The following is a 27,535-nucleotide window of genomic DNA, read 5'->3' on the forward strand; positions in this document are numbered from 1 at the left end:
CCACTCGGGAAGTCCCGAATGCTCCCATTTTATAGAAGAGGAAGCTGAGGCTCAGTGTGGAAAAGTCGTTTCCTACACCAGGCCACAGGACTCAAGCCTGGGTCTGTTGACACAGACGTCTGCTCTCTCAACCCACAGATCTCTGGGCTGTCTGGGTTAGAAGGGAAGAGCCAACCCAGGAAAAGCTTCTGATCCTTGGTTGTGCCATTAGGCCCCCAGGGGGGTGCTGGGGACATCATGAGCAAATATTCAACAATATGGAATCAGATAAGCAAACTGGGAAGGCACACACACACTGGAATACTATACAGCCAGGACCTGGGACCTGAATGTGCTAGGCACCACACTGAGCTCATCAGATCCAGCTAGCCCTTCAGACAACCTTGGGAGGCAGACCATTCTTTGGAAGGAAACTGAAAATGAGGAAGGTGAAGTTATGTGCCCAAGGTCACAGAGTTGCTAGATTTTAGGAGGGGATTCAAATCGACATTGTTCTGACTCAAGTCCTGTCTATTCTGGGACACCTCGCTCCCAGCCTTGACCAGACAGCTATACTGTTTCTGAGCTCATCCCTGAGGGGGTGCCCTGTCCCCTCCCAGCCCTGGGCCTTGCGTTCTCACCATAGTCCACCATGGAGACATTCTCTCGCTCACCACCCACCACCTTGTAGCCAGGCCCGTTGCCGTACAGGATAGCGGTGAAAGGCTTCTTGTCTGTGTCACTCACCATGGGGGCCAGACCTGCACAAGGAGGCATTGGTGCAGGGGCCATGTTGGAGCACCAGCAGTACAGCATTCCTGGGTCCCCCCCAAGGAAGCCACCATCCAAGCCCAATTTATTTCTAACCAACCATCCCTCAGTTTTGATTGTGCCCATGTCCTCCCATCTGTCGGTCCATCCACCCCTCATCCATCCATCCATCCCTCCATCCTCTCCTCTCCCCTGTCCATTAATCCATCCTGCCTCTCATTCTACCTCTCAATCATCCCGGTGGGCACCCATGCACCCAGGCATCACTTCCCCCACGCCCCTCACCCTCTATTCCCCCACCTGCCAGTAACTTCTCTTCCCTCCCCAGTTCCGAGTCCCACATGTGCCAGGCCCTGGGCTTGCCAGCTCTCCTCCCCTACCCCCGCTCCCGGATGGCAGACCCTGGGAGTGCCCAGTGCCCACCCCAATGGAGGCCTACCTACCAAAGATAGAGTTGCCACGGGGGGTGTACCCGCCAAAGGTAAAGACGTGGGAGTGGTCAGCGGTGACAACGGTCAGTGTGTCTTCTACGGAGGTCATAGCGCCCGCCTGCCCAATGGCCTGGTCCATCTCCACTGCCTCGTGCAGTGCCTGCTTGGCTTTGCCCTCGTGGTGCCCGTGGTCAATCCTGCCCCCTTGGGACGCCAAGGCAAAAGCCTCTGGTCAGGAGGCAGAGAAGGAGGTGTAATCCCCAATTCCCATCCCCCTGGGTTAACCGCTGGGTTAGCCTCTTTGATGGGAGCTCCCCTGGGCCAGGCACCATGCCGGGCATTTAATACAGCCATTCAACCTTCCCAGCAGCTCGGATGGTGAGTCGCTGGACCGCAGGCCCACGTGTGGACAGTGCAAAGTCAGGTTTAAAGCAGGTCCACCACCCCACGCTGCGCCCAGAGCTGTTTCCTTAGCTGCTCAGAGTCCCTGAAGATCTCAGAGAGTTAGGGAAAGGGCCCAACATGCCTGAATACCTTCTAGGTGCCAGACAGAACAAGCTGACGTCTTGTTCCCCATTCCTGACAACTGTGGGCAGAGACGGGTACAATCAGCCCAGTTTACAGATGGAGCAGCTGAGGCCAAGAGTGGGGAAGTAACGTGTCCAAGGTGAGATCTACTGGGCTCTGAATTCAGATGACCCACTCTGAAGCCCTATTTTTCCATCTTTGAATACATCCCCTCTGAGTGTAAAGTGAAAGTGAAAGTCACTCAGTCGTATCCAACTCTTTGCGACCCCATGGACTATACAGTCCATGGAATTCTCCAGGCAGAATACTGGCGTGGGTAGCCTTTCCTTTCTCCAGGGGATCTTCTGAACCCAGGTCTCCCGCATTGTAGGCAATTTCTTTACCAGCTGGGCCACAAGGGAAGCCCAAGAATACTGGAGTGAGTAGCCTATCCCTTCTCCAGAGGATCTTCCCGACCCAGGAATCAAACTGGGGTCTCCTGCATCACAGGCATATTCTCTACCAACTGAGCTCTCAGGGAATCACTCCAAATTACTGAGTGTGAAACACACTCTTAGAGGGGAAAAGCCCTCGGTGCCTGGGAAGTGCCCACAGCAAGCTTCCTTACAGGCCTGGAGAAGCCTGCACCCCATGGTGAGCCGCCTCTCCCAGGTGAGCAGAGGAGGCCTGGCTCGGTTAAGCCTGGCTGGAAGATCACAGCTGAGACTGTGACTGCAGGGAGCACCTCCCATCTCTAAGAGGAAGATGATGCCTGGGTGGACACTCCCAACTCTGAGGGTCCGGAGCCTGGGCGCCTGGCCGCCCTGCCTTCCTGCTGGCCTGGGCCTCACCACGCAGGCCTGGCCGGCTGGCAGGGTGGGTCCCTCCTTTGTTGTGGCTCTGGGAGCAGCTGGCCTGGCCGGCCCGGTCCTGGCCCTACTCACAAAGAGGACCGCTCCCGGGGGAGCTCGTGCTCGCCACCACTGGTTCCTGGCTGCTTCCTCAGCGTCAGAGGCCCGTTCAGGGCCAGGCCAAGACCGCCGTGCTTGAGTGGGAACCCCAGGGTTTGGCAAGAAGGCGGCCAAGCTGGGTTGGCGGCCACTGGCTTCTGGAGGTGGGAAGGGCCCGAGCGTGTGTGTATGTACGGTGGGAGGATGTGTGCAAGTATGTCCGTGTGTGTGTGTGTCCAGGCAGAACATGAATAGTTGTTAGAATTTTGGAAGATTCCAGAGACTTTATCATTTCCTCTTACTTTCTGTTGTGATCGCCTTAGCTATTGGGCAATCATAATAATGATAATAATAGAAGCATTGAGGACTTCTTCTCTGCTGGGCCCCCTTCCAAGTACATTACGTCTCTGGACGCAATGGATGCGAATAGTCCTTGGAGAAGTTACAGCAATGCCCAGGTACCAGTCACAAAAGCCAGTGGGTGGCAGCACTCAGACAGCGAGTCCAGGGCCTCAAGGCAGCGCTGAAACCCCAGCAGCGTCGGCAGACAGCACTGCTGCCTCCCGAGGGCCTGGCTCTCCCAACCCTGGGGCCCCCAGGACACACCTGGGGGCTGCCCTTGGCCTTCCCCTCTCTGACCTTGGCCCCACATGGGCCTAGTCACAACAGAGGTCCACTGTCCAGCTGTGAGGGCATCCACAGACCAATGGGCAGCTGGTCGACCCTCGGCCGGTATCCTTGGGCCCAGCCAGGCAGCTGCCCAGGGCACCTCTGACTACAGGGGCTCTGCACACCCATCCAGAGACAGGCTCTGGGGAGGAATTTCCAAAAGGAAGACACCTGCCTCCTCTCTCAGGAAGCCTTCCTGGACTGGTAAACCAGATGTGCCATCTCCACGCTCAAAGAAGAAGAGCTTGTTGGGCTGGAAGCTTCAGCACCGCCCCTTTGCTCCACCTCTCTCGTTCATGACCTATCCTCCCCAAAGGAATCTCCCTGCTCATCCCCAAATGGGACAGTGCTCTCTGAGAGCTGACCACCCGACCCCTGAACCCGCCTGGATGCTCCCAGGGAAGCAGCCCCGCAGCCAGGTCTGGGCCCCCTACCTTCCACCAGCAGGAAGAAGCCTTTGGGGTTCTTGTTCAGGATCCTGATGGCCATCTCTACCATCTCGGAGAGTGAAGGGTCAGTCACGTTGTTCCTGTTGAGTTCATACTGCATGTCCCCGGGCTCAAAGAGACCTGAGGAGGAGCCAGGAGGGTGTGGGTGTCTCGGGGAGCAGAGGCTTCTCACACATGACTTGGGGGTAAAGGGAGGTGGGGGGTGGAAGCAGCTCTGGGTGGCTTTGGAAGGGCTGCCTCCGTTCGTCTTCTCAGCCTCGCCATGGTGAGGGGGGCACTGTGTCCATTTCACAGAGGAGGAGACTGAGGCTCAGGTGTTCCGTAACTCGCTACATTCAGCTGCTAATGGGAGACCTGGGATTCCACTCCATCAGCCCATCCGAGCCTTGGAGGGCCCTGGGCATGGCAGAGGACTGTGTCCCGACTTCGACGAGACAGCCTGGGTGTGTGTTTCCATGCCAGGTTTGAAGGGCTCAGTGCTTATATAGTGAAACAGAAGAAGGTTTGGGTTCACTGTCTCCGCTGTTCCCTGAGTGTGGTGTCTTTCCCCTCGTGAAACAAGGAGAGAGGTCCATTCCTCACTCATATCACAGGATTCCACGTGTACTGGATTGCTGTTTTCCAGGCCTGGATGTGCTTCTAGAACACCTTGCCCTTCCCTGCGTGCACACAGCCCAACAGGCGCTCCAGTGAACAGAGTGCTTACTCTGGGCCACACGTCATCCTGTGTGCTTTGGAAGCACCTGGGCACCAGCCTCCGAGATGTCGCCCAATAACCGTTCCTCCTGGAATTCACGCTCATGTGCCCTCCCTCACTGACTCGGGCTGGCCTGTGTATCCAACAGAATACTGTCCAGACAACGGCGTGTGACTTCCAGGCCCGAGCGTAAGACACTGTGGCTTCTGCCTTGCAAACTCCTACCTTCTGGGGAAAGCCAGTCACCATGTCGTGAGGACACTCAAGCAGCTCAGTGGAGAGATTCACACAGTGAGAAACTGAGGCCTCCTGCCAACGGCCCACTCTGACTATTAGCCATGTGATTGAACCACCCTGGAAGCCCCAGCCCCAGTCAAGCCTCCGGGGACCGCAACCTCCTGAGAGACCTAGTTAAACCACTCCCAAACTCCCGACCCAAAGAAGCCGTGAAGGAGTAAATGTTTGCTCTCGTTTTAAACTGTAAAGCTTTGGGATACTCTGTTATGCAGCCACAGAGATAACTTATACATTAGCTCATTTAATCCTCATGACAACGCTGAGGCAGGACCGATCACTGTACCCACTGTACAGAGGATTCGTTATCCTCATTTTATAGAAAACCGAAGCACAGAGGGGAGAAATCACTTGCTCAGGGTTACACAGCTCATGAGTGCTAGGAGCTGGATTTGAACCCAGCAACCTGGCTCTTCAGCCATACATGGAATTTTTATGCTCCGCGGGTAGAGGCATAATCCTCTACAGGCAATGTGGGCTGTGGGGCCCAGGCGAGCAGAGAGCTGGGTGTGTTGAAGCGATCCTCTGGGTGCCCTGCTCTAAGCCCAGAATCTCCAAGGACACGCCCAGGACCCAGCGGCCGTGTTCCCTGAGAAAGGCTTGCAGGGGGCTTTGCCACCACCTGCTTGGCCCAACAGCCAGGAGGGAATAGGGACCCAGACGTCGGCATGGTGGTACTCAGGGTCTCGTCCCACCTCACCTGGAGCCGCCCCGGGTCCCACAGCTGTTACCCAGTCCCTGAGGAGGTGGGGGCAAACCGCCCCCCTCAGTCAAGATCAGCGGAGACAGTCTAGCTGGCTTCTGCCCTGGCAGTTCCGCAGGGCTGGCTCTGGGTCCCCTGGCTCCACAGCCAAGGATTTAAGTCCCAGCGCCAGCTATGGTTCAGATTCACCTGGGCTGTGCGGCCTGCCAGAGAAAGCCCTTTCTCTGAGCTCTGTTTCCCTTTGTGCTCAATGGAGCTGTTCGCCCTGCACAGCCAGCAAATTTCAGGTCTAATTCTATGAACCAGAACCCCTCCCTCAACCCTCCCAGGTCCTAGAGCCTGGGACAAAGGTCCCTAAGGATTGGGGGGGTGGTGGTGGCTGGGGCCTCGTCCCGCAGTGCTGGCTCACAGAGCCCTGGCCCCAGGGCGCCCAGCTGGATGTCCACTCCACCCCCTCCACTTACCCAAGAGGTAGTCCACGGTGTGGGGGTCAAGGGCCAGGAGATCAGTGCGGTTCCAGACATAGTGAGAGTGCTAGAAGGAAGGGCCAGCGTCAGGCATGCTGGGACTGGGGGAGTCAGCTGGTCTCAGAGTCTGGGGCACGCATGTGTGTCCTTTAGTCATTTAGTCCCTCTCTGAGGACCTACCATCCCTGCCTTCAAGAAATGGCAAATAAACAGGTAATTTTAATGCAAGGTGATGAGAATTCTGAGACCAGGGGCACTGTGAACCTAGAGACAAGATCAGGGAGGGCTCCCTGGTGGTCCTTATGGGGACTTGGAGGACAAGTAAGACCTGAACAACCTGGAGTCAGGGAACAGTGTTCCAAGGAGGGGAAGGAGTGTGGAGCAAAGAAGAGGAAGGCACAGGTCACCAGGGGCCTTGAGCACTCACTGAGAGGTATGGGCTGTGCGTGTTCTCAGAGCCGGGAAGGGAGCAAGGCCCTAGCTCTGCCTGGGGACCCCCGCTAAGGGGGTAGTGGAGGAAGTACAGCTTCCCAGGGCACAGAGGCCATGGGAAGGGACTGGCCAGCTTGCCTGGAGAGGGTGCCATTCAGGCCTGGACGGGGGGCGGGGGGGTGGGGTCCTGAACTACCAGGAATCAGCTGTGTGCCCTTAGGCAAGATCCTTGCCTTCTCTGGGTGATGGCATCGGGATCCAAGGTTTTTCAAACCTCCGGGGCTGCTCTGGGAAGGAAGGTAGGAAGGCTAAGGAAGTGGGGCTCCCCTGCCGTCCCTCACTTCATGCCTGGGGGGCAGGTAGAGAGACAGCGGCTGGGGATGGCAGTGTCTCTCAGGCTTGGGCCGGGGAGGGACTCTGGTCTAGCCAGAGCTGACTCAGAAGGCACGGGAAGAGTTCAAAGCGGCTGGGTCGTTCCCCCCACCCACCCCAGGGGACCATTCCCCCGTCCCTATCCCCACCTCAGTCTTGGCCCGGCCCCATCCCACAAGGCCTCCCCAGGGGCCAGGCCTGGAAGCCTCCGAAACCCAACCCCAGAGTGACATCAAAGCGGCTGCCAGGCTGCTCCCCACTGTCTTCAGCTCCGACCACAGTCATTTCCAGACCCCAGCTGCCCCAGGCCCTGTGGCCGGCAGATGGATTTCACAGGCCGGAGCTGCTCCCAGGAGCGAGTGCCCAGGTCTTCCCACGCTCTGGCCTCCCTTCCCTAGCCAGCACGTGCCCTGACTCTGGCCCCTCCCTGCCACCGCGGCCTGCGAGATTCCCCCCACCGTGGCCTCCTCCTCCCACCCCCATTTCAGGGTTTCTCAGCCCCTCGCTTGTGGTCTGTCCCCTCTGGGTTCCCGTAGGTCCTGGGCATCTTGCCATCCAAGCACAGTGTTCCACGTTTCCTTGGCCATCTGATTCATCCTTTGCACCTCAGGCCTAGCCAGGGGCCCCGCACTCAGTAGGGGTGCAGGTGGGCTGCATGTCCACGCAGGTCATTCCTTGACCCACCCTCTTCCTCACTGCCTGAAGGAAGGAATCAATGGGCACCTACTATGTGCCATTCAGACACCTGTAAGGTCCTCTGGGCCTGAGCTAAGAATTACAAACCCATTCTACAGAAATGAACAGATGCAGAGAAGGACGCCCCCCAGCACCTCCCCACCCAGTCGTCAGGTCCCCTGGACAGGCTACCTTGTGTTTCGGTTTGAAGCTCTTCCAGATGTCGATGAGGTTCAGGCCGTCCAGCCTCGTGCCTCTGGCCTTCTCATCCAGCTCATACTCCACATCGGTTCTGTTCTTGGGGAACATGTACTTCCGGCCGCCCCCCATGATCACCTAAAGGGGACACAGCCATCAGTACCCCGGGGGGTGCCATGCCATCTGGAGGTTCCCAGAGGCCCGCCTGGAGAACTGGGCTCCCCAGGGGACGGGCGGAGTGGACGCTTCTCTGGGGTGGTGAATCCTGGCTCCGTGTGCGCCCCTCTCCCCGAGCCTCTGCGCCTCTGGCTGGGCCGGGAATGAAATCACGAGTCTACTGGGATTGTGGTTTGGGCTTCAGAGTGCAATACTGGCACTAACCTCCCTTACCTGGCTTCCCAGAAGCCCAATACCAACTTAGGCTGGCGTGAGAGCAACAGCATCTTATAGCGCGTGCCGGGCACTGAGGACTGGAGGCTGCTGCCGTGTTTAGTCGCTAAGTCCTGCCCCACATGTGTGACCCCAGGGACTGTGGCCCGCCAGGCTCCTCCGTCCACGGGATTCTCCAGGCAAGAATACTGGAGAGGGCCGCCCGCTTCCTTCTCCAGGGGATCTTCCCGACCCAGGGATCGAACCCGAGTCTGCTGCATCGGCAGGCGGGTTCTTTACCCCTGAGCCGCCTGGGAAGCCCTGAAGGACTCGAGATACCTGATCTTGTTCAGCATCACACAAGGTTGCAAGGCTACCCACGCCACCTCCTTTCCAAATAAATGGGTGCAGAAATATGATTTCTTTCCCCTAAGGCCACACAGCTTCCTCTGCAGAGGACAGAGCCAGGAAGTGAACCCAAGGCCCCTCCAGCTCCTGCTGTGTCCATGGAGCGGAGGATGGGGACTCCGACCAAGAGCTGCCTCCTCGCCCCCACCCGGGAGGCGAGAGGCCTCTGCCAGGGAGGTCTTGGGGCAGCCCAGCTGGGAGCCTGGCAAACAGCGGGCCAGCGCCCACGTCTGTGTAGTCACCGCCAGGCTAATTTTACCCACCGCGCTGACCCACGCGGGCAGACGGACGCGGGGCTGTTTGTTTTCCTTGGGAGTCCATGTTTGAAGTCCTGACTATTTTTAAAACGGGGGCCAAGGGCATAACAGCCGCCGCCCGTGGTGACCACCACACCGGTGTCCTCCTGTTACCGCAGGCGGCAGCCCAGGCCGCTGCCCCTGGCTGACACCTCGGGAGTGCAGAGTCCAGTGAAGGCCGACCTTAGACCCGGCGTCCCCAGGGCTGGCATTTCACAGGCACCCTCCTCAGAACCCAGGCTCCACCGGGTGGACAGGGAGCCAGGAGTCCAGGCTGGGGTGCAGGTGGTGGATACAGGGCCATCCTAGGTCCCGGGGAACCAGAAAGGCCTCTGAAGTCAGACTGGAGTTGGAATCCTGGCTCTGCTGTATCTTGACCAAGGTCCGGGCGCTTAAGCTCTCTGGCTCCATGTGTCCCTCTATTAAATGGAATGGACAGTGCATGCACAGGACTGGCCCAGGAGGAAACGCAGTGGCGAGCAGTCCAGTCCCAGCCGCGCCCCCCGCCCCTCGCCGGGGCCGGCTTCCCCTGCAAGGCATTCTCACGGCCAGCAGTAGTGGAGCTCGGGGTGGCTCCGTGAAGGCAAGCTTCTCACGGCCAGCTCCGGCCGGGTGCTCTGTGGGGGCGGGGCAGGCTTCTGAGAGAAAGGAGAAGGGGACCCCGGGTCACTGGCTCCCTGCCCCCCCAAACTGTTCCCACAGAACCTGACCCCTTGGCATTTTCAGAATGGAAAATGAAGGCCCCAATCTTCTTGCCGGGAGCCTCGTCATTTCCAGCCCCGGCAGGGACTTCACACACTCATTAAACTCCCAAATAACAGACTTGCTGTTTGGCTTTGGGGTTTAGGTTTGTGTCTTTCATTTTTCTTTTTCTTTCTTTCTTTTTTTTTTTTAGTAAAAGATATTTATTTTCAGGGCGGACACCAGCATTTTTGTTTCGTGTGCAGCCTGGGGGTGCTGGGTGGGGGGCTCTGTGGTGGGGTGGCAATGGAGAAGCAGAGAAGGACAGGGGGGCTGAGGGAGGAGATGGGGGGCAGGGTGGGCCTCCCAGCGGCCACACCCCCTCACTCAGGCTGGGGTGCAACCCCCCGCCCCTGCATCCTCTGCCAGCAAAGCCTTCCTTTAAGCTCCCGTCCCCTTCTCAGGCGGTTGCCGCCAAATCTCTTTCAAGAGCAGTCCCGTAATTACACCCTGCACTTGTACAACAAATGTTCTCACATCCATGACCTCATCTCGGCCTCCAGCAGCCCCAGGAGGCGGGGAGGGGAAGGGGGGGGTGGCGCTCTGCTCTTGCTACACAGGTGGGAACACTGAGGCTCGGGGGAGGGAAGCGACCCGTCGGGTACCCGCAAAGTCAGAAGGGCGCTTTGCCTGAGATGCTCACTCGCTAGGAGCTGCTCACCAGGACTACACATCCTGAGAAGGGCAGCTCAATCCACAGCTCGGAAAAGAGAAACGAGAGGTTGGAAGAGGGGCAGGTGGCACTTAGAAATCGGGGGGATGGCGTGGGGGGGAGCCAGGGAATTAGTCTGGGGGGGCAGAAGCAGATGGAGCGGGAGGGGCCTAGGGGCTCTCTCTGAGCCCCCCTGAATCCCCATTCTAAGCTCAGGGGCTGAGGTCCCCTCCCCTCCTCACTAGCACGCCCCCCAACAAGGTAGGTAACAAAACCTTGAAAAGGGAACCAACTAGAGGGTCTCATTTAAGAAACAGAGGCTGGGGGCCCATCTGAGTGTCAGGTGGATGATACTGGGGCATGCGCTAAGCCTGTCCATACATCAGCTCGTGTTTCAGGGCAGGGACACACGGCCGCTCCTGCATAAATGCTACCACCTTCTGAACACTCATGAGGCTTCAGGCCTGGCACTAAACTCTTACAGAGATTATTTTATCTAGATCTTGCAATGGGCTTATAACGTAGGTACATTTCACAAAAGGGCTGTAGAAGGGAAGGCTCAGAGAGGTTAAGTAATTGACCCAAGGTCACACAGCTAGTAAACAGCAGGCCAAGGACGTGACCCCAAATTTTAAAGTAAGAGCGTGCTCCAACCACGGCTTGCACATCACCTTTTCTCTGGGCACACTGCCTGAGTGCACGGGACTCACTCCTGTCCATGCATGTGGGAACGTACGGGGCGGGTACTCCCCTCAGATGGTACCGTGTCACCCCCACGCTCCAGGGCAGTGCCAGTTCCCAATGGACAGAATAATCCCTGGGCGCCTGACTCTTGGGGCGTGGTGGCGGCCACCTCAGGGTTCATCCCTCAGTCCCACCGTGGTGAAATCCCACAGTGCCTCCCTGCCCCAACCGCAAATCCCCTAATGGGCTGGGAGCCCTCCCAGGTGAGGGCAGAGCCAGGCCAAGCCATTTCTCCTGGGCCAGTCTGGGCCTGAGGCCTCAGGCCCACCAGGGCCCCGCCTCACCGGCCCTGCCCCGGCTATCCCCCGCCCCGCACTTGCCTCAATGTCCTTAACGTTGTGCATGAGCTGGTAGGCGATGTCCTTGCAGCCCTGGCTCAGGGCCTCTGGGGGCATCTCGTTGTCCGAGTACCAGTCCCGGTCAGCGGAGTGGGCGTAGGAGGCGCTGGGGGTGGCGTGGTTCACGCGCGTGGTGGTCACGATGCCCACGGATTTCCCTGAGGAGTGGCGGAGGAGGGGTCGGGTTCATTGGGACATAGTGCTGTCCAAGCCAGCTGTCTTCTCTTTCCCTCAACTCGCTGAAGACGGGCCAGTTCCGCTGCCGGCCTGGGCCCCAGGCTCCTCACCGGTACTAAAGGCAGGCTTATGCGTGTGCTCAGCCACTCGACTCTTTTTGACCGCATGGACTGTAGCCTGCCAGGCCCCTCTGTCCATGGGGTTTCCCAGGGAAGAATGCTGGAGCGGGTTGCCACGTCCTCCTCCAGGGGATCTTCCTGACCCAGGAATCGAACCCAAGTCTCCTGCATGTTCTGCGCTGAGCTAACTGGGATGGCAGGGTGGGTGGCTTCCAAATAGCCAGACAGCTCAGACCCTCTGCCTCTGTGACCCTCCCCACTCCCAAGGGCCCCTGAAGCATGAGCACCTAGGCGGGAGCCTCCCCTCCACCAAGGACCCCCCCAAGTCCCACCCCTGCAGGAAGCCCCCCCGGGTGCCCTGCAAGAACTCAGGGGCCCCTCCGAAGGGCTCTCAGATGGAGTGTGACTCTGCCACCTGCATCAGCCGGGCTCACACCACGACTCCGGTGTCAGGGGCATCCTGGTGCCTCCCAGTTCCAAGGAGGAAAGGAACGGGGGTAGACAGCTGCTGGACTCTCATGAGACCAGAGCTGGGCTAGACCCCTCACCTTCCTCACGCTGAACCTACGAGGGGCTATGTTTTCAAGCACATTTTAGAGTCAAACAAATAGACTCAGGGAAATGAGCTGGGAGCAAACCCACACTGAGGAACCCCCTAAGCTGCGAGATTTCGCTGTCATGGAAGAGAGTCCCTGAAGAGTTTGCGGAGTCCCGGAACATCAGAGCCGGGAGGGCCCTGGCGAGCCTCTTTTTCTGCTCTCTCCCCACTGTACAGTTGGAAAGACTGAGGCCCAGACAGGTCACAGAGCTGGGCCCTGTTGCACACGGCTCGCCCCACTCACCTGCGTCCTTGGCCCAGCGCAGGATGGAGGTGACCTCGTTGCCCTGAGTGGTGTTGCACTGGGAGCGCTGGGTCGCTGCGCTCACCCCCACGGTGCCCTCATTGGCCTTCACCCCACACAAGTAGGCGGTGGCGGTGCCTGCGCTATCGGGGACCTGGGCGTTGGTGTTGTACGTCTGCAGGTGGAAAAGGAGGGTCAGGAGACGGCCCGGCCTCGGTCCACCCTGCTGCCCCCGACCCCACCCACAGTGCAGGGCCTGGACACGAGGGAGACAGAGGCCTCCTGTGGTCTTGGCTGAACCCTGCTGCCCACCGAGGTCCCCCCACCCCTAGAGCCAGCAGATCCCCTAGCGGCCTGCCTCCTGCCTCCCCCCAACACCCTGGCAGCCAGGGTAACAGGAAGCAGCAGGAACGCAGCGTTCTAGCACACGGAGGCTCGCTGGGCAGAGGGTGAGACCTGGGTCAGCTCTCCCTGGGTCTGGGGCTCCAGGAGCCAGCAACGGGTGGAGGAGGCAGGTGAGTGTGGAGAAGGGAAAAGGTTCTTGAAGGAGGGAGGGAGGCTGGGGAAGGGGAAGGAAAGTGAGGGGGAGGCAGGATCTAGGAGGAGGAAATGGGGATATTCAGACTTCCCTGGGGGCTCAGACAGTAAAGCGTCTGCCTACAATGTGGGAGACCCAGGTTCAATCCCAGGGTCAGGAAGATCTCCTGGAGAAGGAAATGGCAACCCACTCCAGTACTCTTGCCTGGAAAATCCCATGGACGGAGGAGCCTGGTAGGCTACAGTCCATGGGGCTGCAAAGAGTTGGACACGACGGAGCGACGTCACTTTCCTTTCCTTTTATTCAGACCACTGGTGGGGACCCTGAAACTATCTGCCCACAGCGTCTAGAGGACCCCAAGCACTGCCAACGACAACCCCCGTGACAGAGCTACCAGCTTCCATCTGAGCCGCCTTGGGAGAAATGAATGTCACAGAGCCCCGTGCAAAGAGTACTCGCTGCGTGATTCCATTCTCATCAAGCGCAAAAGCAGGGACAGCTAATCTATGGCATCAAAAGTCAGGAAGCAAGAACTGGAGGGGACTGGTGGGCAGGAGCCCCGGCTACCGCCACGTTCAGCTTCTCAACCCCAATGCTAGTCACACAGACACAAGGAAAGTTGGTGGAAAAGTCACCCTGCACACGTGTGCCCTTCTCTCTACACTTGTGCGTCAATAGATCTTAAAACCAGGGAGCTGAAATCCTCAAAGCCTTAGGAAGCAGCTACCGCTGTCCTTTCTTCACGGCAGGGCCACGGAGTTCCCGGGAGGGCTGACCACCTTGTCAGTGGGCTTGAGGGGTCCAGCAGGAGCCATGCCCCTGCCCTTTACTCCCTGGTGGCTCAGAGGATAAAGCGTCTGCCTGCAATGCAGGAGACCTCGGTTCGATTTCTGGATCGGGAAGATGCCCCTGGAGACGGAAACGGCAACCCACTCCAGTACTCTTGCCTGGAGAATCCCATGGATGGAGGAGCCTGGTGGGCTACAGTCCACGGGGTTGCAAAGAGTCGGACACGACTGAGCAACTTCCCTTCACTTCCTCCTGGAAGGTGGGAGGCTTGGGGCTGGAGCTCACCTTGGAGAGGGCCACGTAGGGAAACTTGTCCATCTCCAGCTTGGTCTCCTCTCCAGGGTTGTGGTGGAGCTGACCCTTGAGGATGCGGGCAGCTGTCACGGTGGAGACGCCCATGCCTGTGGTAGAGGTTGGGGGGTTGGGGGAGCTCAGGTTTTCGGGCTCCCAGCCTCTTCAATCAGGTCTCTCAGGCCCCCAACAGCCCCCCAGCCTGGGGCCGAGGCAGGCCGGGCAGGGGCACCAGAGCCTGACCTTCCTCCTTCCCTCCTTAGACCTTCAGGGCCCACAGCCTGCCCCCCGCCATCCTCTGCAACATGCCCCCAGAGCCCGAGCCTCTACAACACAGCCCCCTTCACCTCTGCCTGGCCCCCCGGCCGCCCCCGCCCCCAGACCTCACCATCTCCCAGGAACATGATGACATTCTTAGCCACGTTGGTGTTGAGAGTCTGAAGCCTCAGGGCATTTTTCAGGGTCTGCTGAGCTTGGTCTCGCCAGTACTTGGGATCTTTCTCTTTCTCTGCAGAGACAGAGAGGCAGAGTTACTCAGCAGGAGCAGGGCAGCTCCCCCAGCCATTACAGACCCACCTTCTCATGGTGATGGCGGGGCTGCCTGCAGTCAGTGCAGCAAGCAGTTGCTGCCCCATCCCAGACAGGCATCCTGAGGTCTGCCAGCCTCTGCCAGGCCAAACAAGCCTGAGGACTCTGGGTCTTCTCCCCACACCCGAGAGGGGAGGAACCAAGGCTCAGAGATGCCAAGCGACTCGCCCAAGGCCACACAGCTCTGGCAGACACTGGCAGAGCTGGACTTCACTCCAAAGCCCACACTCTTTCCTTCTACCCAGTGGAGAGACATTGTACTCAGGCAGCAAATGAACAGTGAGCGCACAATCAGGAGGGTAATGTTTAACCTATTCAAGAGAACAAGCTACTTCCAAAGGCAGGAACTCCCAGATGTATCCCAGCTATCAATTACAAACTCTGCTTGGCTTATTCATTAAAGTAGGCTCGGCAGGAGCCTGACTCAGCAACAGCTATTCAGCAGGGCTGGAAAGCAAGGCTTGCCTTTCTGTTTACCGTAACAAACTAAAAGGAGCCAGGTACAGCCTCACTCTTCCTAGCATAAACTGGCCAAGAAGATGCTCTGGGTCCCTCATTCCTGGGAAAACCAGGAATGCCTTCTTTTCTCTCTCCGTCTCTCCCCACCAGCCCCCCCACCACGTCCATGGGTTGAGTCATCAATTTTCCAGTGGAAAGAACACCCCAGTGCCTGACAGCCTTCGCAGAACAGTTGCTGTGCGGAGAAGCCGAGCTCCCTGGTCCTCAGTCTCCTCCCCGTCAGATGCGGGTGTTTGCACCCTCAGGGTCTCATGAGGACAGGATTAGATAAGGCAACACACGGACCTACAGGAGAGGATCAACACCCCACTCCCAACAACTCCACGCCAGGTCCGCACTCCCCTCTCCTTCCAAGCAGAGGCCCCAGATCCCTGTCCATGGGGGTCAGGGCCCTCCCACCTCCTGTTGGTTTCTCCTCTGTGCTTGGGCCCCACCAAATCTGCCCATCCAGGCACAGAAGCCTCGAGAAGGGCGCTCCTCAGGGATTCTCTTTCAGCGGCCTCCATTGCCTGGAAGGAAGGCGGAGGCCATGAGAGGTGGGAGGGTCATGTCCAAGGTCATGTTACACATTCACGGCTGAAGACACAGGCCTCAGCCTGTGGCCCAGCTCAGGCCCAGGCTCGTAGCACGGGTGAAGAGCACAGCTTTCCTTTTTTTATGGTTGTGCTGGGTCTTTGTTGCTGCACGTGGGCTTCCTCTAGTTGCAGAGTGCTTCTCGTTGGAAGAAACCCACGTGTGGAATCCTCCTGCCTGGTCCTGAACCCACGACCCCCGGGACTGAACCCATGACCCCCGCGCTGGCAGGGTTCTCAACCACTGGACCACCAGGGACGCCCCCACAGCGCTTCCTTCTTACGCACGGCGCCCAGGCTCGTGCCAAGTGACTCCCCCTCCCCAGCAGCCTGACGGAGAGGCTACCATTACCTCCTCCACATTACGGAGTGGGGAAACTGAACATGGTGAGATCTGAGCCACAGAGGAGCCGGGAACCCACGCTGCATGGCAGTACTCTTGCGTGGCGCAGGGACGGGAGGAAGCCGTTCTCACCTCAAGCCTGGGAGCCGTCTGTGCCCCACTCCCCTCCAGCGGCCCCATCCTCACCCCGATCCTTTAGCCCACCACCTTCACGCCAGCAGCCTCCAGCACCAACCCTCTCTTTCAGACCTCCCAGCTGGAGGCTCCTGCTGGAGCCCAGAGACCATGGTCCTTTCATCCAGCTGAGTGCATTTATGCGAGTTCCTGTCACTTGAATTTCTGTTCCAGGGAAACGAGAGGACAGAGCTACTCACAGGCAGTTCTAGGACTGAAAGACGTAAAGCCTAGGCAAGTGCCCTTGGCCAGTGTTTTTGTTTTTTTTTTAACTTGGATTTTCAAATAGAAGTTGTTGTTTTTTCTCAATTGAAGTATAGCTGATTTACCACATTGTGTTTATTTCTGCTGCACACCAAAATGACTCAGTTCATTCAGTTCAGGTGCTCAGTCGTGCCCGACTCTTTGTGACGCCACGGACCGCAGCACACCAGGCCTCTGTGTCCTTCACCAGCTCCTGGAGCTTACTCAGACTCATGCCCATGGAGTCGGTGATACCATCCAACCATCTCATCCTCTGTCGTCCCCTTCTCCTCCTGCCTTCCATCTTTCCCAGCATCAGGGTCTTTTCAAATGAGTCAGCTCTTCCTATCAGGTGGCCAAAGTACTGGGGCTTCAGCTTCAGCATCAGTCCTTCCAGTGAATATCCAGGACTGATCTCCTTTAGGATGGACTGGTTTGATCTCTTTGCAGTCCAAAGGACTCTCAAGAGTCTTCTCCAACACCACAGTTCAAAAGTATCAATTCTTCGGTGTTCAGCTTTCTTTGTACTCCAACTCTCATATCCATACATGACTACTGGAACGAACCTCAGTTATTGACATGTCTTTTTCCTTTCCATATTCTTCTCCATCACGGTTTATTCCAGGATATTGAATACAGTTCCCTGTGCCACACAGTAGGACCTTGCTGTTTATCCATTTTATATGCAAGAGTCTGCATCTACCAACCCCCACTCCGCGGGCTACTGGTTTTGATCAGGCATCTACTAGCTGTGGGAGGGTTTCAATCTCCCTCCTGCCTTCCTCCCACATATGACCACAGTGCCGAGGCTTTGGTCAAGGAGCTTCTTTGGCCATTTGGGTGCCATCTGGGTGGTGATGAACTTCTGCCTCTCCTGCCCTCCCCCCGGCACCTGGCACATGCCCTGGAGCCAGGCTGCCCTCAGCCTCCCTGTTGCCGTTGCTTCTTCTCCAGGTGAGCCCTCTACCTGTTTGCCAGTTCCCTGCTCCGCTTGCTCCCTGGGGCACTGGGAGTCTGGAGAAGGCACAGCCCTTGTCTTTCTCACCAGCGCTATGCCAGGGTCCAAGAAGGGTTTGGTGGACGTCAGACTGACTTCATGGTCTGAGGACTGGTTTAAGCAACGGTGGCGTTGGGCAACTGAGCATCAGGAGGTTATTGTTTTCGGAGACCATTAAAGGACACTCGGAAATCCTTGCGCTGTAACGAATGTTACATGAAGAGTACTTATCAGTACGTACTTAGGAGTCCATTTACACGAAGCCCCAAAACAGGCGAAACTCATCTAAGGTAGCAAGAGGAAGCCTAGTCATTTCCTCTTCCCTGCTTGGGGCGGGGTGGGGGGTGGCACAGGAAAGCCCTTGGTGTCCCATGACTGGAAACGTCCTTTGTTGACCTGGGTGATGGTTACATGGGTACCAAAATATGTCAAAACTCATCAAGCTGTATATTTAAGATTTGTGCTGCTGCTGCTGCTGGTAAGTCGCTTCAGTCGTGTCCGACTCTGTGAGACCCCATAGACGGCAGCCCACCAGGCTCCCCCGTCCCTGGGATTCTCCAGGCAAGAACACTGGAGTGGGGTGCCCTTTCCTTCTCCAATGCACTTTGCTGTAAGTTACACCTAATTACTTTTTTAAAGATTTGTTTTTTGATGTGGACCATTTTTAAAGTCCTTATTGAATTTGTTACAATTTATCACTTGTTTTACAGCCTTAGAGTTTTTGCCCATCTTAGCTGGTCAAGCTTAGCTAAGCTAAGCTTAGCTTGCTCCCTGACCAGGGGTCAAACTCACACCCCTTGCATTGGAAGGTAAAGTTTTAACCACTGGCCTGCCAGGGAAGTCCCCTAATTTTTTTTTAAAAAGGAAAAGGCCATGATGTAACACTATTACACACCCATCAGAATGGCTAAAATGAAGCAGACATGAAAAATTAAAGAGCTGAATATTTGAAGATTTTTCATTTTGTCACTTCTTCATCTTCTCACGTTGCATCCACCTGCTCGTCTTTCACCCAAGAGGGCTGTGAGTGTTGAGAAAGCAAGAACTCAGTCCTAGAGTGATGTTGGGCCCCCAGCAGTCACACTGAAAGGCATCATGCGATCACAGCAGGAGCAACGGCCCGGGAGCCTGGCAGCTCAGGTTCAGTCCCCAGGCCTGCTGCGGACGTGCCGTGTGATCTGGGAGGGCCAGTCCCTTCTCTGCACCCCAACCTCCTCTTCCGTTGAAATATATTCTGCCCATGAGCCCCTGCTCCCTGCCTGACACTGTGGCTGTCCCCTATAATTCCCACAGCAGCCCTAAGGAGGAGAGATCAGAATCTCCACCGAGCAGATGGAGAAATCAAGGCTCAGGGAAGGCAAGTTGGGGGACTCCCAGTCACATGATGGAGTGAGCCAAGGAAGACTCCCCTTCTACCACAGACACTGAAATGCTGAAGGGAAAACAACTGAGCACAGTGTACAGCTTGAGAAAGGAAGGCAGAAGGAGGAAAAGGCAGAAGGCAGGAAAAGGGAGCAGAAGGGAAATTCCCAGGAGGCAGAAATTAAGCTGATATTGAGGGACCCTTGGAGTCCCCGAGCAGACACGAAACACTTGAGACTGTTTTCAGGTACATGTTTTGCCTGGGAGATATGGAAGAGTTGGAGAGAGAAAGCCAGTCATGAAACGTGAACTCAGTTCCAAATCTGAAGGACTTTCCTGGTGCCACAGTGGATAAGAATCTGTCCGCCAGTGCAGGGGACACAGGTTCAAACCCTGGTCCAGGAACGCTCTACATGCTGTGAGGCAACTCAGCCCGTGCGCCACGGCTCCGAGCCCACACTCTACAACTAGAGAATTCCCGTGCAAAGCAACGAAGACCCAGTATAGTAAAAAATAATTCAAATTACAAAATACTCCAAATCTGAGCCTGAATTTAAAGTGCAAGAGCCCCAAACTGAGAAATTAACATAAACACTCTTACAGGATTGACTGAAGAATCAAACAGAATACCACACTGTAGAAACACTTTCATGTGAGTTTCCAATAGGAAACATAAACTGCAAAAACAAAAAAATGAATAAAACTCCTTGAAGGTGAGTTTTAAAGCAAGAATTACAAAATATAAAGAAATGTTCTATCAGGGGTTTATAGAAGACTTTATAGAGTAAAAGTTCTATTTCAGATTCCTAGAGATAAGAGAGACTAGAAACAGCAATTAAAGAATAATATAAAAGGAAGAAGACTGACTTTTCCAACACAAGCACATGTAGTAGCTGGGATTTCCTGCTCTGAACATTTGTTTCCAGCTCTTAAATACTGTGGGTGACTCTATGACCCTGACCATAGACACTGCCCTCATCCTATCCCAGCAATACCAGGCCTCCCCCTCCATCCACCCTTGCCCCCAGTCCTACCTGGCACTAAGGAGCTGGCAAGACAGGTACCAATAGCCAGCACTAAGAATGGTGAAATCATGGCGTACTCCAAGACCTGCTTTCTCTCTGGAGCCCAGAGGTGTGATCGATGTGGGTGGGAAAGGTGGGCTGCCAGTGGTCAGCAGTTAATTGATGTTCCAATCCTAGAAATTAAAAAAAAAGAAAGGCATGAAAGTCACAGCTCCAGAGGTCATTTGTTCATTCACTTATTTGTTTGTTGACTCATTCATTTCCCACTTATTACAGGAGGCTAGGCATTAGGATGCCAAATCGGAGTGGTCCCTCCCTCAGGAAGCTTAACCACACAAAGAGCTCTAGAGGCATAAATGAGTTCTGTGCTGCCAGCTGGTCCCTTCTCATTCCTCAAGTGAAGGCTCACTTTCAACCCATCTGAAGCCCAGAAGCCATCAGAGTTTAGCTTTTCTGCATAGTGCTTCTCAAGCTGCAGGATGCATCAGAATTTTCCAGAGGGCTTGTTGAAACAGATTCCGGTACCCCCAACCCTGGCCCGGAGACCCCGATTGCATTTCTAACAAGCTCCCGCATGCTGCTGCGGCTGCTGACTCACGGACCCTTCTGTGAGAAGCTCTGTTCTGGAACATCCGTCTTCAGCCTTGAATTACCCATGTCCCAAGTACATCAGAGATAAAACAGAGAGTCCACCTTTTCTCATAGGGACACCTACATTTGCTCTTATAGGACAACGATATTTGCAATGATCTCTTCTATAGCTTGTCATTTATGGCAAGAGATATAAAAACTATACAAGCGACATATAGGACAAGATTGGCTTACAAGTGTGATAATTTTGGACAGTGACATTTTAGATGACTGATTATTTTTTCATTGTTGTTTTTCCAAATTTTCCTTCTGTGTTGAGATGTTACCTTTATAATTTTTTTAAAACGTTATTTTTAAAAAAGGACTGAAAGGAGACACACCGGAATGTTCACTGTGGTTTTCTACGGGTAGTAAGATTGTAAATGACTATTTCTGAGCAGTGTGCTAACTGTTGAGAAATGTACTAACCCTGTTGCGTATACATGTTACTGGAAGATGAGAAATTTTAAACGGCAAGAGTTGCACTGGAAAATAATGTTACTATTTTCACCAAAACCAAGATAAAAATGATTATTTCATTTGTTATGGGAAACAGCACAACATTCTACCACAACAGTGGCATGTGACATAAGAAACCACCCTACTCCTGGAAAAGGGATCTTGATTCTTGATTCAAGCCTAAAAAGGCGCATGGGGGCAATTCCCCGGCAGTCCGGTGGTCAGGACTCTGCGCTCCCGCTACAGGGCACATGGGTTTGATCTCGATCCCACATGCCCCTCAGTGCGGCCAAACTAAATGAATCAGTAAAAGGTGCCTGGGGCATTCCGGCGCCCACAGACAGGGCTCACCAGCTCTCCGTCCCACAGAGCACCCAGCGTACCTCAGACATGTCATCCAGCCGGATAGCCTGTGCTGGGGCAGAGCAGGGGGAGGCAGCGCAGGAAGGGAAGCTCCGGGACTGAAAGGAAACGTCCTCCACCTAACAGCACTTAACTCTGCGTGGTGGGATTTCAGATGACTATTAATGCTTTAAGTCTACTTTAGTTTCCAAGCATTACTAGAGTCTATTCTAACATCAGAAAAAACAAGTAGTTAAATTGATATACAGTATCAAGACAATCATAGCCTGTGCTTCTCTGCTTTTTTCTGTTTTGCTTTTGATTTTTATAGGAGTATAGTTGCTTTACAATGCTGTGTTACTTGTACCTTCTATTTTGAAAGTAATTCCTTCCTGGTCCTTGTCACCCACCACACGGAGCGCTTCTAAGAGCGGGGACCTTGCCTTGTTTGTACTCCAGTGCTTGGTACAGTATCCATTTACATCAGTTGAAACTCAGTGGTCTAAGAGCTGGAGGTAGGGAGGAATCACCCCCAAATCCTCCCTCTTTGTGTGCGGAAAAGTCCAAGTGTTGGCAAGGGATTGGGATTACCAGAGTATCTGTTCACCGCTAGTAGGCATAAATTGGTACAACCGCTGCGGTAAACCGATGGCATCCATCAAGGGGACACCATACATACGCCCTCTGGCCCATTGAGCCTCAACAAAAATGCACAATGTGTTCACCAAAAGACGTATGTAAGAACATTCACATCAGCCCTGTTCATAATGGCCTCAAAACTCTGTCCATCTTTGGTGAGACGGATAGATGCATTGTATGGGTTCACGAGAAGGAAATCTACACAACAATGAGAACGAATAATTGAGAAGAATATACATCAACAGGGATGCCTCCTGTGAAGGTGAGGTTGAGTGACGGAAGCCGACCCGGGAGTATATATCGTGACTCTTAATGATGGTTGTTGGTGTTTAGTCGATAAGCCATGTCCAACTCTGAAGTTTAAAGCATATTGGCATGAAGACATTTGGAGAACGGTTGGGACTGGTACTGGGGAGCAGGGATGAAGGGAATATGAACAAATAAAACAAAACCTGAGCTCATGATAGAAGCCCATACATTGAGAAGTAGGACTTACTCAACAGTCTGCACCACAGGTCCACAGCACACACATCAATGAGGAAAAAAGAAAGTGAAGGAGGCCCCAGGGGCTCTCCAAGGCTCAGCCGGCCCTGCCTGGCTCTTCTTGTCTCTTTCCTCTGCTGGCCTGATGCTCTGTGAGAGTGAAGACCCACCTCTTCCCCGTTGCTGACTCCCAACCCCGTGCACACAGAACTGGCTCTGTAAACGCTAAGATGCAAAGTCCCATGATTCAGGGTGGAATGCTCTGAATTTTGGCCCCAGGGCTGTGGCTTTGAGAAAGGTCTGTTCTGAAGACAAACAGGTGCCTTTTCCCCATTGCCTCAGCCTGTGAAGGAGAGGAGGCAAGAATCTAGGAAACCAGGGTCTCCTAGGAAACCCCAGGGCCAGTCGCCCTCGTTGGCTCCTCCTCTCGGCCCCCACCCGGACTCAGAGGCTCCAAGTCCGCTTCCGGGTGGGTGGCCCTGGGCGATGGGCTCCGTGGGGCTCCGTCTGGGGCTGCAGGGACCCCGGCTGCCCACCACCCTCTGCCAGCGCTCTACCAGTTCAGAATGGAGCCTCGGGATGTGTGCCAGCCCCCCCACCACCCCCACCCCCCACCTCCCAGCCAGACCATCTCTGCCAGGCTCCCAGCTACGTGCCTTGATTATGCACAGCAAGCATGCAGAAGCCCTGGCTGGGCTTGGCCCTGCAGGAGGAGCAGCTACTTGGTAGGTTAGGGGAGGAAGCAGAGGCTGGGCTTTGGCCCTAAGGACTGACTCAGCATCCTGGGACAGAGGGCCCTGGAGCCCCTTGAAGCTGGGCAGAAAGCCAGCCCTGGATCGGGCCTCAGAAGGTCCAGGATAAACGACAGAGTAACAGGACTGATACAAATCACTAGCGCTTCTTGGGCACTCGGATCCAGCCCTGTGCTAACAACAGTGTATATCTGTGTTCCCACTTAACAAGTGCTGTTAGATCCCGTTTTATGGTTCAGGAACCTGAGCAAAGGCTCTCAGCTAGTCCGTGGCCAAGCGCAATTCAATCTCCAGCAGACTCAACCTCTTGGGGCCTCGGTTTCCCCACCACAGAGAGGGAGAGCGACCAGTGCCCACCCTTCCGCCCCACAAGAGCAAACAGAAGCCACACGAATCTAGGGCAGAATCTCTGGCAGGGCGGGAGTCAGCCTGGGGCGAGCCCTACCTGAGGGGCCGGGCCAGACGGGTGAAGAAGCAGACCAAGGCCAAGGTCAGCACCAGGAGGAGGAGGCTGAGGACCGCTGTGAGGACCAGGTCCAGGGTGGGGGACAGCAGGGCCATCTTGAGCCACACACAACCCGGAACACTCAGTCACACGAGCCCTGGACACCTGCTCCAAAGCCCTGGGTCAGTGGCCCTGACCTGGCTTTGCTCCTTGGGGTTAATCTTTGGGGATTAGCCCGGGAGGGGTGAAACGGGAGGAGGGACAATCCCTGAGGCTCTCCTCCCCCAGGTTAGTCCACCCCCACTTGAGGCCTGGCCCTTCCTCCTTCATGCCCAAACATTACTGAGCACCTGCTGGGTACCCAGCTCTATTCAAGGTACTAAGGACTCAGTGGGGAACAGGACAGACACCTTCTGTTTTCCTGGAGATTCTTGACCAGCTAGGATAGGAAAAGCACATACTATGTGTCCGTCATTGTGCTGGGCACCTTGTGGGATAAAAGCACAGAAGGAAAGGAACCCCTACCTGGGGTCATGATCTTTTTTCTTTTTTTTTTAAACACTAATGTATTGGATGATTCTGCTTTGCCAAAAGAGAATTCCTAAAAACTTAAAAGAAATGTATAGCCAAGACATGGTAGCAACCCAAATGTCCATCAACAGATGAATGGATAAAGAAAATGTGGTAAACACACACACACACACACACACACACACACACACACACACACACACACACAGAGAGGAATATTACTCAGCCATAAAAAAATGAAACCGTGCCATTCACAGCAACGCAGATGGACCCAGGGACCATCATACCAAGCAAAGCAAGTCAGATACAGACAAACACCATCCAACACTGCCTACAAGTGGAATTCAAAACAACAGTACCAACGAACCCGCCCACAAGACAGAAACAGACTCATAGACCCAGAAGGCAAACCCACTGGTCAAAGGGGAAAAGGCCACGGGGGAGGGACAAATTGCACAATCGTTTTTCCCAGCACTAGCTGCCACTCCAACCCATTTCCACGCCCAGGAACCTGTGTCTGCTCTGAATCAGCCAGAGAGGTGAGCCCACGTCCAGAATGAGAGCAACTGTTCTTACTGAGCACTTCCAGATGAAGGAAAAACAGATGCTCAGAGGTGTAATGATGGAGTTGGAATTTGAACCCAGATCTACTGGCCAACACAGCTGTAACCCCAACCCCAGCACTGCTTCAGGTCTGGGATTGTACCAGCCCTGCAGGGCGGCAAGAAGGCTTCAGTCAAGCCTCAGCCAGGGGTGCAAACCCAGCCATCACCAGAGAGGCAGCACACACAGGCTGGAGGGCGCGAAACCGCCACCTGCCTAGAGGGGCCTTTCCTGCTTCCCAAGTGTCCCCAACTCCCTTTTCATTTTTCTTTGGTGGTGGTGGTTTGGTTGCTAAGTTGTGTCCGACTCTTGCGATCCCATGGACAGAGGAGGCTGGCAGGCTACAGTTCATGGGATTCTTCAAGCAAGAATAGGGGTGGGTTGCCATTTCCTTCTCCAGGGGATCTTCTCAACCCAAGAATCAAACCCGGGTCTCCTGCATTGTAGGCAGATTCTTTACCAACTAAGCTACAAGGGAAGCCCTTCATTTTCCTTTGGCTTCCGACAACCTCTCAAGTCAGGATGGTGATTATAGTTCCCGGCTTATAGATTCAGAAGCTGAGGTCCAGAGAGGTGAAGGCGCTGCACACCCACGGGGCCTGGGTGCCTGAGAGACCAGGCCTTTTCCAATTATACGTCCAGCCTCCTGGGACACCTCAGATCCCACGGAGCAAAGCACCCAAGGTTGGTGGGGGGAGATGCTTTTACCCTCTTGGTGCCAAGGGAGGGACCCTTCTCCTGGCGACAGAAAGCCCACTGGGCTTACTATGAAAACAGGAAACCCATCGCATTACTCCCTTAAATCTTTTTCTTTCTCACTTTGCATCAGATCCTCACCACACCCTAATGATACAGGCAGGGTAGCTGCGGGAAAATGAGGCTTATCAGGAAGGCCGTTCTGAGCTGTCACGCAGCCAGCAAGCCCGGTTCAAGTCCCAGCTCCATCACCCCCCAGCTGCCCGATGCTGGTCAGCTCCCGCATCAGAGAGCTGCTGCCTTCTGGCGTCTCTCTCCCACTCAGGAGACCCCAGAGGCAGGCCAGGCGCTGAAATGTGACGCACCTCGTCTCGCCTGTGTGCACTCAGTCGTGTCCGACTCTCTGTGACCCCATGAACTATGGCCCGCCAGGCTCCCCTGTCCATGGGATTCTCCAGGCAAGAATACTGGAGTGGGTTGCCATTCCCTTCTCCAGGGGATCTTTCCAGCCCAGGAATCGAACCTGGGTCTCTCAGATGGCAGGCAGATTCTTCACTGTCTGAGCCAGGAGGGAAGCCAGCAGTACTGGAGTAGGTTGTCACCTCCTAGTCCAGGTTAGCTTCCCACCCAGGGAATGAACCCGCCCCTCCCGCATCTTCCCAACCCAGGGGATGGACCCGCCCCTCCCGCATCTTCCCAACCCAGGGGAGGACCCGCCCCTCCCGCATCTTCCCAACCCAGGGGATGGACCCGCCCCTCCCGCATCTTCCCAACCCAGGGGAGGACCCGCCCCTCCCGCATCTTCCCAACCCAGGGGAGGACCCGCCCCTCCCGCATCTTCCCAGCCCAGGGGAGGACCCGCCCCTCCCGCATCTTCCCAACCCAGGGGAGGACCCGCCCCTCCCGCATCTTCCCAACCCAGGGGATGGACCCGCCCCTCGCGCATCTCCTGCACTGGCAGGAGGATTCTTTACCCCTGCACCACCTGGGAAGCCCATACTTGATCTTACTTTAATCCTTATTAACTGAGAGCTAGATACAATCATCCCCCTTTCCAGGTGAGGGAAAAAAGGCCCAGGGGACCGTGGTGAAGAGGATCCAGGGTTACACCGATGGGAGGTGCAGAGCCAGGCCTTCACAGGGCTCCACATGGGCCCTACCCAGGGGTCACCCCTGTTCCAGACTCCTCCCACCGCAGCTTACCCAGGAGCGCTCCCCACCCCCACTGAGCTCCAAAGCCCGAGATACCCTTTATAGCTCCCATATTCACCAACCTAATAAATCAATATGAGGCCTCAGGAGTGTCACTGTGCGCTCCCTAGCAGTGCTTGGTGCTGGCAGTTACTTCTCCTTGGGAGCCCCTAGTCTAGAGGTCACAGTTCAACAATGTCTGGGCTGGGAAGGGTTCTTTGACCAGATCTTCCCAAGTGTCCCAGACCACAAAAATCACTCTGGGTGATTGCAGGAAAAGTCCTGTTTCCAAATGGTACCCAGGGAGGTGCATAGCCTGGCAAGTGTATGAGGGAACGTTATGGGGTGATGGAAGTATTCTTTACAGTATTCTGGGGGGTAAAGTGTATAAACACGTAAAAATTCATCCAGGGGCCAATAACCCCCACCTTGCCTGAATTGTTAGGTGAGAAAGGTCTGTCGATATTTGAGTTAAGGAAACATTGGGAAAGAAAAGGCGTCCTGGGGGTGGCTGCATTCAAATTTTTTAAGAAATTAAAGAGACATGACAACCTCCCCCCCCCACCTAATTAATTCTTAGCCCCCACCCCCACCTCAAACCTACTCAGAATCTCCCAGGGCAGAGCCTGGCAAGTCATCCCACGAGCAGATTAGTTTGAGAAACATTGCCTTAGAGATGATCCCATTGCCCAGATGGGAAGACTAAGGCCTAAAGAAGATAAAAGACTTACCCTGGGTCTCCCAGCTCCTCCTCCCCATAGACATGCACCGAGATCAGTCAGAACCAGCCAGTGCCTCTGGGCTGTCAGCTGGGCCTTCTTGGCTTTTTCAAGGAACTGTGGCCAAAGAGAAGGCCTAAATGTTCCCGGTGCTTCCGGGGGCAGGGCAGGGGCGGTGTGGGGAATGGGATGGGAGCTAGAGGGGGTCTGGCACCACCAGACGGGGCTGCAGCAGCTGCCTGGAGAGAGGGAGCCACCGAAGATAAGCCTAGGAACATTTCAGCTGCAGGGTCAGAGAGAGGGGACACGGAATTGCTCTTGCAG

At 55.4% G+C, this 27,535-nt stretch overlaps 1 protein-coding gene across 3 annotated transcripts in view; it reads right to left on the bottom strand.

The window, feature by feature from the left end:
- ALPL (alkaline phosphatase, biomineralization associated) overlaps nucleotides 1-27,535 on the bottom strand; it is a 65,071-nt gene that overhangs the window by 1,138 nt on the left and 36,398 nt on the right. For 2 of the 3 annotated variants that reach the window (XM_052663170.1, XM_052663179.1), the window contains exons 2-11: nucleotides 19,731-19,894; nucleotides 14,287-14,406; nucleotides 13,893-14,008; nucleotides 12,281-12,455; nucleotides 11,125-11,300; nucleotides 7,589-7,732; nucleotides 5,915-5,984; nucleotides 3,742-3,876; nucleotides 1,194-1,409; nucleotides 621-740 (exon numbers count right to left, since the gene is read on the bottom strand). In XM_052663170.1, the coding sequence (XP_052519130.1) occupies nucleotides 621-740; nucleotides 1,194-1,409; nucleotides 3,742-3,876; nucleotides 5,915-5,984; nucleotides 7,589-7,732; nucleotides 11,125-11,300; nucleotides 12,281-12,455; nucleotides 13,893-14,008; nucleotides 14,287-14,406; nucleotides 19,731-19,791 (1,333 nt within the window). In that variant the 5' untranslated portion in view covers nucleotides 19,792-19,894. The remainder of the gene's footprint in view (nucleotides 1-620; nucleotides 741-1,193; nucleotides 1,410-3,741; nucleotides 3,877-5,914; nucleotides 5,985-7,588; nucleotides 7,733-11,124; nucleotides 11,301-12,280; nucleotides 12,456-13,892; nucleotides 14,009-14,286; nucleotides 14,407-19,730; nucleotides 19,895-27,535) is intronic. The other variant, XM_052663187.1, reaches the window with a different exon arrangement.

This window comes from Budorcas taxicolor, chromosome 2 (genome assembly GCF_023091745.1).
Source record: "Budorcas taxicolor isolate Tak-1 chromosome 2, Takin1.1, whole genome shotgun sequence".
Taxonomy (NCBI): Eukaryota; Metazoa; Chordata; class Mammalia; order Artiodactyla; family Bovidae; genus Budorcas; species Budorcas taxicolor.